The sequence below is a fragment of the Miscanthus floridulus genome, chromosome 14 (assembly GCF_019320115.1).
Source record: "Miscanthus floridulus cultivar M001 chromosome 14, ASM1932011v1, whole genome shotgun sequence".
Classification (NCBI taxonomy): Eukaryota; Viridiplantae; Streptophyta; class Magnoliopsida; order Poales; family Poaceae; genus Miscanthus; species Miscanthus floridulus.
In genome coordinates this window covers 32,106,200-32,119,212 of record NC_089593.1, presented here as the reverse complement: position 1 = coordinate 32,119,212, position 13,013 = coordinate 32,106,200, and the positions used below count along the sequence as shown (strand labels likewise).

Here is a 13,013-nt window from a genome sequence, read left to right as displayed (position 1 = left end):
TACCTATTGTAGCCAATGCCTTACTTGATTGATGGGTGCACTACAAGGTTCTACATCTAATGCCACGCCACATGATTTCAACACCACTAATTTGGTTGCCATAGGTGGGTCGTATTGCAACCTTTTTCAAAAAAATGGTTGCAATATGTGCCTATAATGCAACGGACTAAATTTGTTGCAATATGTGTGGTTTGTCGTTGCAACAGGCTTGTGCTACTACAACCATTTAAGAATTGTGTTGCAGTTAGTTGGCATTATTGCAATGGCATTTTTGAGTTGCAATAGTATTGGTTTTCGCTGCAATTACTTGGTGTTATTGCAACTATATTGGATTTGGTTGCTTTTGCTTGTAACTATTGCCATGGTTATTATGGGTTGCAATAATGTTCCATGGTGTTGCAATTGCTAGGGTGGTTATTGCAACAAGATTTCCGAATGGATGCAATAGCATGTTCCTATTGCCACGGTTTTCTGGGGTTGTAATAATTTTTGTGGCGTTGCAATTGTTAAGTACTTATTGCAACTACAATCCTAAATGGTCGCAATATCATGTTAATATTGCCACGGTTTTTTTGTGTTGCTATAGGCTACCGCTGATGCAACGGCCTAAAAGTGTTGCAATATACAAAATTGGTTGCAATATACAAAATGCTCCACGCATTAGACTACCCCTGATGCAACGGCCTAAAAGTGTTGCAATATACCAAAAATGGTTGCAATAGACAAAATGCTCCACGCATTTCTGAATAATGTATTCTATTGACAAAAAAATGTTCCACAAAGGATTTGATCCCAGGAACTAAAGTACAATCAAACACTCATCTACCACTAGGCTACTAAGGTGTGTTCGACATTAAGCCGCCTTTATATTACTTGTTTACATGATGAAGATGGCTAATTCACTTCATATGTCAACAAGGACGATAACCATCCGCATCTTCCATGATAATTTCAGAAAACAAAAAAATTGTCCAGCTTGCTGATATTTGTGCTTATGATAGAAAACAAACATGAGTATAACAGTTTAAAGACCAACTGCAGCTATTCATTATCCCGGACAATGAGATTGTTTTAAAAAAATCCAGAAAAAACATCACTGTTGTACAAAGGATAAGTATTTAAACAAAGAAATCATCTTCTATGCTTTCTACCGCAACTGGTGCAACAACTCCATCGTCAATGTAGGTGTCATCTTCATCATCATCATCATCATCAAGTAAGACCACATCATCTGGTTCGAGAACTGCTTCGCCACGCACCTGATTAATAACAGAGGCATCACCAGTTGTGCCTTCCTTGTCTGGTCTTGTCCAATTTGACAAATCCTCATTTGGGCCTAATAGATTCATGTCTTGGATTCCCACATCAAGTAGATCGACTTCCATGTCACCCTCATTTTCTGCTTCTAGCATGGCAAACAAATTTCTTGGTCTCACCGCAACAACACTAGACCATCCTGGCTTGTTCACGAGGTTGACAAAAAACACCGGTTCGGCCTGTGTTGCCAGAATGTAAGGTTCATTTGAATATCTGAACCTGGAAGTATCGATATCGATAACACCATATTTATCCCTACTATATCCTCTACTTCTACTGGTACTGGTAGCCGGCACATCATACCAATCACACTGAAACAATAAAACTTCTTTTTGTGCAGGGAACTCGAGTGAGATCATTCTTCTAATCACTCCATATCAGGTCATGTTGCCAGTAGTACCATCACCCCTCACAAGCACACCATTGTTTTGTGTGACGAGGTTTCTCTCAATGGTAGTCGTTCGAAATAGCCAGTTATTGATGTAGCATCTATTGAACACACGAGCTCGATGGTCCGGTCCTTGAGAAAGGGCATACATAAGTTCACTTGCTTCACCTTTCTCGTATAGTTTGGTGATCTGCAAACACAGTTTGAAAACAAATGCCAGTTAATAAGTACTTCGTTCTAACCATCACATGGAATAAAAAAAGTAAAAAATAGAACTAACCTTGCCCTCGAACCACCTTACAAAGTGCTCCTCGTGTCGTTTATTAAGATTCCTTATACTATTTTTTAGTTCTTCCATGTGCTCGCTGCATTAAAATAGCCAATTAATTAATTAGTTGATGCCAGAAACAAAAAGTAGATTAATTAACAATGGTATATTGCAACTTACTCAACCCATGGTCTGGCTTCATCGCAGTTACTAATTATGTAGTGCCTCATCTTCCGAACCTCATCTGCACCAAATATCTCGGTAGTTTGTCCTCTCCTCTTGTAATCCATTTCTCCAAATACGCTCAGACCAGATGGTGGCTCATTCACTATTGTACTTTCATGACGATCAGCGCGATTCAGCTTGGTGTCGACGTCCAAGAATCTAGAGCAAAATGTAAGGCACTCCTCGGCTATGTATCCCTCGGCTATTGAACCTTCTGGGTGCGCCTTGTTTCTCACATAGCCTTTAACAATACGTAGATACCTCTCAACTGGATACATCCATCTATAACACACGGGCCCTCCAAGTTTAGCCTCTTCAGCTAGATGAACCGGCAAATGAATCATGATATCAAAAAATGCAGGTGGGAATACCATCTCAAGCCGACAAAGAGTCTTTTTAATTGAACTGCTAAGTTTGTCAAGATCTTCTTCCACCAGCTCCTTCGAACAAAGTGCACTGAAGAATCTATTAAGCTGAATCAATGGCATGACAACTTCTTTGGGCAAAATCTTTCTGATGACTAAGGGTAACAATTTCTGTAGAATAATATGGTAGTCATGTGTTTTCAGTCCAGACACCTTACATGCATTTGCGTCAACACATCTCCTTATATTGGAGCTAAACCCATTAGGCATCTTCACTCCCTGTAGAAATTGGCATAAACTTTTGTTGTCAGCCTTATCTAAAAAGTACAAGGCTGGTGGCAAGGTATAATTATCATTGTCAATGATAGGGTGCTGATCTTGCCTTATCCCTAGCTGTTCCATGTCAAGTCGGGTCTTCTCGTTGTCCTTACATTTACCTTCAATTTCAAGCAAAGTACCCAATATGCTCTCGCATATGTTTTTCTCAATGCGCATCACGTCCAAATTATGCCTTATGAGCAAAGAAGACCAGAAAGGGAGCTCAAAAAAATACTCTTCTTTCTCCAATTGTGCCATCTTTTATCTTCATCATGCTTCCTCTTTTTTGATGTCGCCTTTCCAAATATCACTTGATCAAAAGTTTCATACTGGTCCAATACCTGTTGACCAGACACTGGTACTGGAGCCTCCCTAGTTTCCACCTCATTGTTGAAGCTCATCTTGTTCATGTGGAAAGGATGGTCTGACGGCAAAAAACGACAATGTCCCATGTAGGAGTGCTTTTTTCCAAATCTCAACCACAAATAATATGTATCCTTATGGCAGTATGGACATGCAAATTTGCCTTTTGTGCTCCAACCAGAAAGCATCGCATATGCAAGAAAGTCATTAATTGCCCAAAGCAGAATAGCATGTAGTTTAAAATTCTTCTTTACCTTGTCATCCCATGTATCAATTCCCTTTTCCCAAAGATCCTTTAGCTCATCAATGAGGGGCCTCAAATAGATATCAATATTCATTCCAGGAGATTTTGGACCAGGAATCAACATCAACATAATCCAATAAGGTTGTTTCTTAAACAACCAAGGAGGCAAATTATAAGGGATGAGGATAACAGGCCATGTGGTGTATGTAACATTTTGCATGCCAAAGGGGTTGAAGCCATCAGAAGCAAGACCCAGCCTAATATTATGAGCTTCCTTTGCAAACCAACCATACTTGTTATCCACATGCTTCCATGCCTTCGAGTCACTAGGGTGACGCATTTTGCCATCATCGACCAATTCTTCCTTATGCCATCGCATTTGTGATGATGTGCTCTCTGTCATATATAATCTTTGTAGCTGAGGAGTAAGAGGAAAGTACCATAGGATTTTACGTGGGACACGCTTCTTGTTTGTTGTATCAGCATCACCATCTGCAGCGTCCTTGTGAGCACCGTCGTCGGTCGTTTTCCACCTAGACTCGCCACATTTGGGACATGTATCTAGATTTGTGTTTTCCTTCCAAAATAACACACAATCCTTCTCACAGGCCTGTATCTTTACATAGTCCAAGCCTAGATTTCAAACCACCCTTTGCACTTTCTCCATTGTGTCCGGGACACAGTGGCCTTTAGGAACAAACCTTATGAATAGATTAAGTACCCCCTCCAATGCTCTGTTACTAATACCATACAAGCACTTAACCTGAAAAAGTTCCACAATAAAAGAGACCTTAGTAGCATCCTCACAACCTGGATACAATTTCTTTTCTGCCTCCTGTAATAATTTGAAGAATATCTTCGCATGTTCATTCGGTTGTTCATTGTCATTAGTATCTCTGATCTCTCCATGTATAGCACCTCTGATTATGGATCTAACCAAATTAGTGACACCACGGTCGTCATCACTCGGTGCGCCTTCTTCGTTGTCTACTCCAACTTCATGTGGTGCGGATTTGTTGTCTACTTCTACATCAGCTGGTGGTGGTGCGTCATTGTGTACTTCTACATCGGCTGCTGGTGCGTCTTCGTTGTGCAATCCCACATCTGAACCTTCCCCTTCCCTGATAAAGCTTTCATCAAACCCTCTATGAAGCAAATGAAGCTGAACCAGAGGCCGAGGTCTGTATGCCATGCATACACATCTAGGACATGGACACGCAGCAGTTCCACCTCTCGATGTGCCACCAAATGTGATGTCTAGAAAATTTCAGAGATTCTCCTGCCACTCAATTGAAGAACGAGGCAAGCGCATCCAACTCCTATCATCACCTGACATTATTCTGCAATGACGAGACGCACCAACCGCGGTGGACGGGCGGAGGAGTAGTCGAACGGGCAGAGGAGTCGGACGGGCACTGGATCAACGGCGATGCTCGGCACCAAACGTCACGAGAGGAGGCGGTGTCAATGATGCAAGGGTTTCAACCGAACTAGAATAGGAGAACTCTATGTCACACATAAAAAATTGCGTCCATGTGCTACGCTGCTTGCAGGGCCCATGTTGCTCTCGTGGATGGCCCCTCTGGCACAGGCGCGCTATGTACGAGAATTTGTGATCCGAAGCCCAATTTTTTGGGGTAAATTTTAGTTGGCAACAGGCGTTAAAAAAAAGATCACCCGGCCCGGCGTCTCACAGCCTCTATGAAGGATGGAGCGTCACCCATGCTACTCCTCACCTCCACCATCGTCAATCTTTAGGACTATTCATAATTTAACTCAACGACCAAGGGTTTGTAATGCAGGAGCTGACGCAGACATGACAAAAACCTGCACCAACACACACATTTGCAGGTTACCTAGGAGCTAACACATGCATGACACGATGAAATCTCGCCCACTTCCACAAATCCAAAGCAACATAGCGCGCCCGATGCCTTGGGAACTGTCGAAGAACAAGCAGAGGAGACGAGGAGATGTATGTGTACATGCATTCATAGGCATACGTGTACATGCATTCAGAGGGGTAGATGGTGGACATGACAGATCAAACTTAATTCCCCGCTACTGGTGCCTTGGGAACTGCTGAAGAACAAGCGGATGAGACAAGGAGATGGGGAGATGTATGTGTAACACGTTGACATAGGCATACGTGTACATGCATTCAAAGGGGTAGATGGTGGACACGGTGACGCAGCAAAACATGACACGCCCCGAGATGGTAGATGATGGACATGATAGATCAGCCTTAATTATGAAGATAGCTTTTGCATGCCATATTATGAAGGACAACGAGTTTGATGTTATATTTTAGGAGCCCACTGAGTTGCCTCCTCCTCGCTCATGTGATCACTCTATTCCACTTATTGAAGGTGCCAACCCAGTCTTCATAAGACCGTATCGCTATGCTCCAATATTGAAAACTGACATTGAGCGTTAAGTGATAGACATGCTGCAACACGGTATTATCTAGAAGAGCAATAGTCCTGTTGGCCCCTCGATCTCCGGTACGTAGCATATCATATACTATGGTCTTCGTGACAATGAGTCAACGACCAAGATGCATCGCCACATGCAGTACCAATCCAAGGGACGATGTAAGCAAAACGAGGTCATACAATGCAACATCCAATATGTAAGTAAATAAAACGAGGTCATGCAATGCAAGTATCAACCCAAGGTGACGATGATCAAACAAAGGATTCGACGACATGGTTTTTTCAGCACCAGTAAATTATTACATTGACCTAAGACATAGATTAATCACGGTTTTTCAACCCTGCTGCCGGTGCTCCTCTTTGCGCTTCTTTTGCTCAGCCCTACGCCAGCGTCGTTCTGCGTCCATCGCGAGATGCCGCTCGGTCTCCTCCTCCTGGCGGTGGCACTCCTCCTCCTCGCGGCAGCGCTCCTTCGCCTGGCGGCGGCGCTCCTCCTCCTGGCGGTGGTGCTCCTCCTCCTCCTTGCGGCGGCGCTCCTCCTCCTTGGAGATCTCAACGACACGCTTTAGGATGCAGTCATCGGTCTCCTTCTGCGTGATGGCGTGGAGGCGCCGGTCCTCCTCCTCCTTCTGAGCCGTCTCCAATGAGTTGAAGATGACCTCCTCCACTGGAAGAGGTTCCGGTTCCTCCTCCGATGTGGTCTCACGGTCTGGATCGTCCTCGAGGTTCACCTCGAGGTTCGACTCAGACGATGGCATCGACGGAGGCGTTAGGGGTCACGTGAGGACAACGGGTTCCGCATCGCCCATGTTGTCTTCAAGCGGCGAGGCATTGTGGCAGCGGGTCAAGGGCCGGGGCGAGGTGTGCATGGGAAGGGTGATTCGCTTTCTTGACGCGTGGTGGTGCAATGGCGGCCGACTGTGCATGGGGGCCGGGCTTATATAGGCATGTCGGTGGGTGGAACTAACGGTGCAATAACTCGCACCCCTCGGAAGACGGAGCGCGCCTGCGTTGGGAACCGGCGCGAGCAGCCGATGGACTCCTAGGTAAACGTGGCGTCTCTTCATGGGGAACTGAAGGGCCGCAACCAGTCCAAGGACCAGGAAAAACGGCGGCTCTTCATGGGAACCGCGTGACCAGCGTGGCCGGGGAGTTGAAGGGCCTACGCGCAAAGCAGGGATAGATAATCACTCAAAGGAATAAATTCCTTCAAACTTACCAAAATCAGGTGATAGCTCAATGGTTTGTCCGCTACTCTGGAACTTGTAGGCGTCGGTTCGATTCAGGGTTGCAACACATCTTTTTGCATTTTCTTTCAATTTATATTCCTTCATTTTTAATTTACAAGTTTTTAGTCCTAATTTTTTTGCCAATTTAGGTTTTTACAATTCCAATATATATTTTCTTAAGTCCTAACACAATGTGCATGAGGGAGTGGATGCTATCACAAATACAAAGGTAAGTGTATATCACTAGCTTGGTTTATCACAAATACAAATACAAAGATAAGTGTATCTTGGTGTCACGAACCCAAACCTAGGTAAAGATGTCACGCTGCAAAAAGATGGTTTGTGCGATAAATCCTGTCCTTGAGGACATCGATTACCAATTTGCACTGAAACATTGTCTTAGCTCCCACATGAAATCACCTCAAGGCAAAGAAGGTGACATTGAACATGATACACCTATATGATATGCCGTATATATGATACACCTAACACATTTTTTGCATTTTCTTTCAATTTATATTCCTTCATTTTTAATTTACAAGTTTTTTAGTCCTAATTTTTTGCCAATTTAGGTTTATACAATTCCAATATATATTTTCTTAAGTCCTAACACAATGTGCATGAGGGAGTGGATGCTATCACAAATACAAAGGTAAGTGTATATCACTAGCTTGGTTTATCACAAATACAAATACAAAGATAAGTGTATCTTGGTGTCACGAACCCAAACCTAGGTAAAGATGTCAAGCTGCAAAAAGATGGTTTGTGCGATAAATCCTGTCCTTGAGGACATCGATTACCAATTTGCACTGAAACATTGTCTTAGCTCCCACATGAAATCACCTCAAGGCAAAGAAGGTGACATTGAACATGATACACCTATATGATATGCCGTATATATGATACACCTAACACATTTTTTTGCATTTTCTTTCAATTTATATTCCTTCATTTTTAATTTACAAGTTTTTTAGTCCTAATTTTTTGCCAATTTAGGTTTTTACAATTCCAATATATATTTTCTTAAGTCCTAACACAATGTGCATGAGGGAGTGGATGCTATCACAAATACAAAGGTAAGTGTATATCACTAGCTTGGTTTATCACAAATACAAATACAAAGATAAGTGTATCTTGGTGTCACGAACCCAAACCTAGGTAAAGATGTCACGCTGCAAAAAGATGGTTTGTGCGATAAATCCTGTCCTTGAGGACATCGATTACCAATTTGCACTGAAACATTGTCTTAGCTCCCACATGAAATCACCTCAAGGCAAAGAAGGTGACATTGAACATGATACACCTATATGATATGTCGTATATATGATACACCTAACACATTTTTTTGCATTTTCTTTCAATTTATATTCCTTCATTTTTAATTTATAAGTTTTTTAGTCCTATTTTTTGCCAATTTAGGTTTATACAATTCCAATATATATTTTCTTAAGTCCTAACACAATGTGCATGAGGGAGTGGATGCTATCGCAAATACAAAGGTAAGTGTATATCACTAGCTTGGTTTATCACAAATACAAATACAAAGATAAGTGTATCTTGGTGTCACGAACCCAAACCTAGGTAAAGATGTCACGCTGCAAAAAGATGGTTTGTGCGATAAATCATGTCCTTGAGGACATCGATTACCAATTTGCACTGAAACATTGTCTTAGCTCCCACATGAAATCACCTCAAGCCAAAGAAGGTGACATTGAACATGATACACCTATATGATATGCCATATATATGATACACCTAACACATTTTTTTGCATTTTCTTTCAATTTATATTCCTTCATTTTTAATTTATAAGTTTTTTAGTCCTAATTTTTTGCCAATTTAGGTTTATACAATTCCAATATATATTTTCTTAAGTCCTAACACAATGTGCATGAGGAAGTGGATGCTATCGCAAATACAAAGGTAAGTGTATATCACTAGCTTGGTTTATCACAAATACAAATACAAAGATAAGTGTATCTTGGTGTCACGAACCCAAACCTAGGTAAAGATGTCACGCTGCAAAAAGATGGTTTGTGCGATAAATCATGTCCTTGAGGACATCGATTACCAATTTGCACTGAAACATTGTCTTAGCTCCCACATGAAATCACCTCAAGCCAAAGAAGGTGACATTGAACATGATACACCTATATGATATGCCATATATATGATACACCTAACACATTTTTTTGCATTTTCTTTCAATTTATATTCCTTCATTTTTAATTTATAAGTTTTTTAGTCCTAATTTTTTGCCAATTTAGGTTTATACAATTCCAATATATATTTTCTTAAGTCCTAACACAATGTGCATGAGGAAGTGGATGCTATCGCAAATACAAAGGTAAGTGTATATCACTAGCTTGGTTTATCACAAATACAAATACAAAGATAAGTGTATCTTGGTGTCACGAACCCAAACCTAGGTAAAGATGTCACGCTGCAAAAAATGGTTTGTGCGATAAATCATGTCCTTGAGGACATTGATTACCAATTTGCACTAAAACATTGTCTTAGCTCCCACATGAAATCACCTCAAGGCAAAGAAGGTGACATTGAACATGATACACCTATATGATATGCCATATATATGATACACCTATATGATACACATTTGATCAAACAAGATTCCAACTTGCCTATTCATAAGCCCCTGGTACCTTGGACACATTCGAAAAAGGTCTATTCATTGTAGAGTACGTAAATAGTAAAGCAAATGACAAAATGTTAATACAAGGGGTCGAGTAACACAATGCAAATAAAACCACGTGAAAGGAAAAAGTTTTTTGAGAAATTGGAAAAAAGAATCACCTGATTTGGACAACAAATGCGAAATCTAAACACGTTTAACGTTTTTACAATGAATCAAAATAAAAAAGATGAACACTATGAACCCGGCGCCGACAAGTGGGTCCCTCATGTCAGTGGCACACCCTTTTTCCACTTATTTTTTTGTAATTTTTGCCAAAATTTGGCTTGGCGCTCGCATGCAGCCATTTATCGCCTAATACCCCGCCCATTATGCAAACAAAACGAATCTTAACCTCCCCACTTCCTCATTATCCTCCCCATCTCCTCCAATCCTTTCCTTTCCCTCCTCCAACTCGGTTCCCGATCTGCACCCGCCGCCGCCGCTTGTCTTCGCCGTCGCGCCGTCATTGGAGGGGCGCCAGTGCAGGACAGGCCGCACCCGGAGGCCGCCGCGACGTGCCTTCCCACTACCGGTGCTCAAACCTCAAGGACTAATAGACTTCCTCTTCGTTAGAGTTACGGCAACCCTAGGGCCATTGATCTATTCACTTTTCACTTACGAAAGAGTAATGCATGTACCTGTGTGTCTATGTAGTTAACTTGTTCAATGTAGCTGGACTGTAGATTGCATCAATGGAGACTCAATCGATGTCACCTGCGTTCAACATGCCAACACCTGCTTCATTGTCCAGACCCAAGGCGACGATGTCGCTTTTTCAAACACCTTCGTCCAGGACGGCGACACCTCCTGCCGATGAAGATGGAGGTGATGGCAGCCAATCACAAGAAAACCTCTGGCGTTCCACTCAGGACAACGACAGGTAACTGCACAATGTCTGTCTGGATGCTATTGCAATGATTTAGAATTCGACAAATTACTTCAATAATAGTGAGATCCTTCAATAAACGGTAGTGAGATGCTTCAATAAGATGAAGGCCACATTATTGCCATTCTCAAGTTGTTCCTTCTTTAAATATTGTTTAGGGTGTGCTTATGTTTCTCATTACATTCTGTGATATCTCGGAACAAACATGGACTGTTTCTTTCACTTGCAAGGGGGCACCGGGGGGCAACAATTTGCTCAGTATACAATAGCCAGGGACGACCTCACGTTTGGTAACTTAATAACAATGAAATCAAATTTGGGGTATGGTACCAGGGACTACTTGTACTACAAGAGGAGAAGTGGTAACTCTGTAGCAACACTAAACGAGATCGAATATGATGTCGATGCAAATGCAATGATATCAAGTAATGCAGAGGAGAGGGAGGTCAGATTAGTATTGTCAAGGGATCAAATAACAGAGCGAACTGTGGACATAACACCCATTAAATTGCCAAGAACTGTGGCATCAAATAGTGAACATTCCATAGATGAGTCACTTGATGATTACAAGGTGTGGCTTAAAAATATGCATAGACAAGGCCAAGGCATGGGTAAGTTATGTTGCGGCCCTATTATGAATTGTTATATTATATTATATTATATTATATTGCAATGGCCAGATCACTAATAGCAGCATGGCTTTCGTAGATTTTGAAGATATATACAGGGATGACACAGTCAAGACTCACAAAGAATGGTTAAGGGTGCAAGGACAACTAGATCAAATTAGTAATATATACCTTCTTTTCCCAAAATGTCAACCAACTTATTATTAGTCCTTCACAATACATTTATAGTTTACACTTGTGACCTATTGTCTGCAGGTGCATATGACAACCCTACAAATCAGATAGATTTACTAAATTCAAGTCAAGATAGCAATCCAACACCACCTCTGAACCAGCCATCACATGCTCGGCGTGAGAAAACACAGGGAGATAGTAAGTGATGCTTATTGTGATTTTATTTTGATGTTCAATTCAGTTTTCCCTATGTAAATGATTTTGTTTAATCTCTTGCACTGTATATTGTTTCGATGGACAAGACTCCCAAAAGAGGAAGGCATGAGGTACTGTGAAAGGATTGGTAGCCAGCCACAAGAGATCCAAGCAGGGCAGTCAGAAGCTTAAAGTCCAATTCTCTACACGTGGAGGAGCTATAGGTGAGAACGCACGCACATTTGCTGATGAAATAGTAGTGTACACAAGGAAAAAAGCACCACTCATTGGGGTGAGAACATGGAAGGATATCCACCAAGATGTCAAATATTCAATAGTATCTGATATGATGGTAAGTTTCTGATTTGTTTTTGCTAGCATACACAGTTTTGTTACAAAATTAGTTAAGAAGTGACCTAGAATTTATGTTTTATATGTTGAACAACATAAGTGGGACATTGAGAATAACGAAGAAAACAGGAAAAAAATATGGACCATCGCTAATGAGCGTTACAAAGGATGGCGAGCAACATTAAGTGCTACGTACAGGGCATACACCACCTATGAGGAGAGAATGAGACATAAGCCAGAAGAGTTGGACATTGTTGAATGGCACTATCTGGTTTTGTATTTTGGCAAGACAAGTTTTCAGGTTTGATGGCCTTTACTTTATTCTTGCCATTTGCACTTGATGAAATAAAGGCTGTGTTTTGGTACATTGCAATATTTTTTTATAATCAACTCCTTGTGCAGAGGGTTAGTTGCAAGAATTCTCAGAAACGGCAGAATGTAAAGGTACACCATTGGGCAGGATCAAAGACTTTTTCTCAATGTGGCTTTGAGAAGGTAATAACTTCATAAGCACATGACCATGCTTCCTTACCTTTTGAAATATCGCTAATTTGTTACATTCTTGCCTAATTAGAGGGACCCAATAACTGGTGATGAGCCAAATGATTTGGAGCTTTTCATGATCACGCATAGTAAGAATGGGCAATGGACAAGCCAAGAATCTAGGGATGTCTATGTGAGTATATAACAGTTTGTACAAACCTTATTAACTGATGCAAAGTGACCGCCTACAAAATCATTTTCAATTAACTACTTCAATTGTCCTCCTTTGTTAGGATAATGCATGCAGCAAAATTTCAGAGAGGGAAACAGATGGAGAAGCACTAATCATCTCAGATGTGGAGCAAAATTAGATTTTCCAGTCAGCCTACCAGGAAACAAGAAACTGCAAATCAACCAAGATCTATGCTAATGGATACTTGGCAAAATA

The 13,013-nt window shown here is 41.4% G+C and overlaps 2 protein-coding genes and 1 pseudogene across 2 annotated transcripts; 1 reads left to right on the top strand and 2 right to left on the bottom strand.

Moving 5' to 3' along the window:
• Positions 1-1,118: 1,118 nt before the first annotated feature.
• LOC136503311 (uncharacterized) lies at positions 1,119-3,828 on the bottom strand. Its single transcript, XM_066498435.1, has 6 exons — positions 3,408-3,828; positions 3,223-3,305; positions 2,154-2,842; positions 1,986-2,070; positions 1,731-1,895; positions 1,119-1,628 (listed from the first exon to the last, which is right to left on the bottom strand). Exons 1-6 carry the CDS (start codon positions 3,826-3,828, stop codon positions 1,119-1,121), a joined length of 1,953 nt encoding a protein of 650 aa, XP_066354532.1.
• Positions 3,829-6,258: 2,430 nt separating this feature from the next.
• Positions 6,259-6,681, bottom strand: LOC136503310 (uncharacterized). Its single transcript, XM_066498433.1, has one exon. It carries the CDS (start codon positions 6,679-6,681, stop codon positions 6,259-6,261), a length of 423 nt encoding a protein of 140 aa, XP_066354530.1.
• Positions 6,682-10,539: 3,858 nt separating this feature from the next.
• LOC136503309 (uncharacterized) lies at positions 10,540-12,910 on the top strand (annotated as a pseudogene).
• The last annotated feature ends 103 nt before the right edge of the window (positions 12,911-13,013 follow it).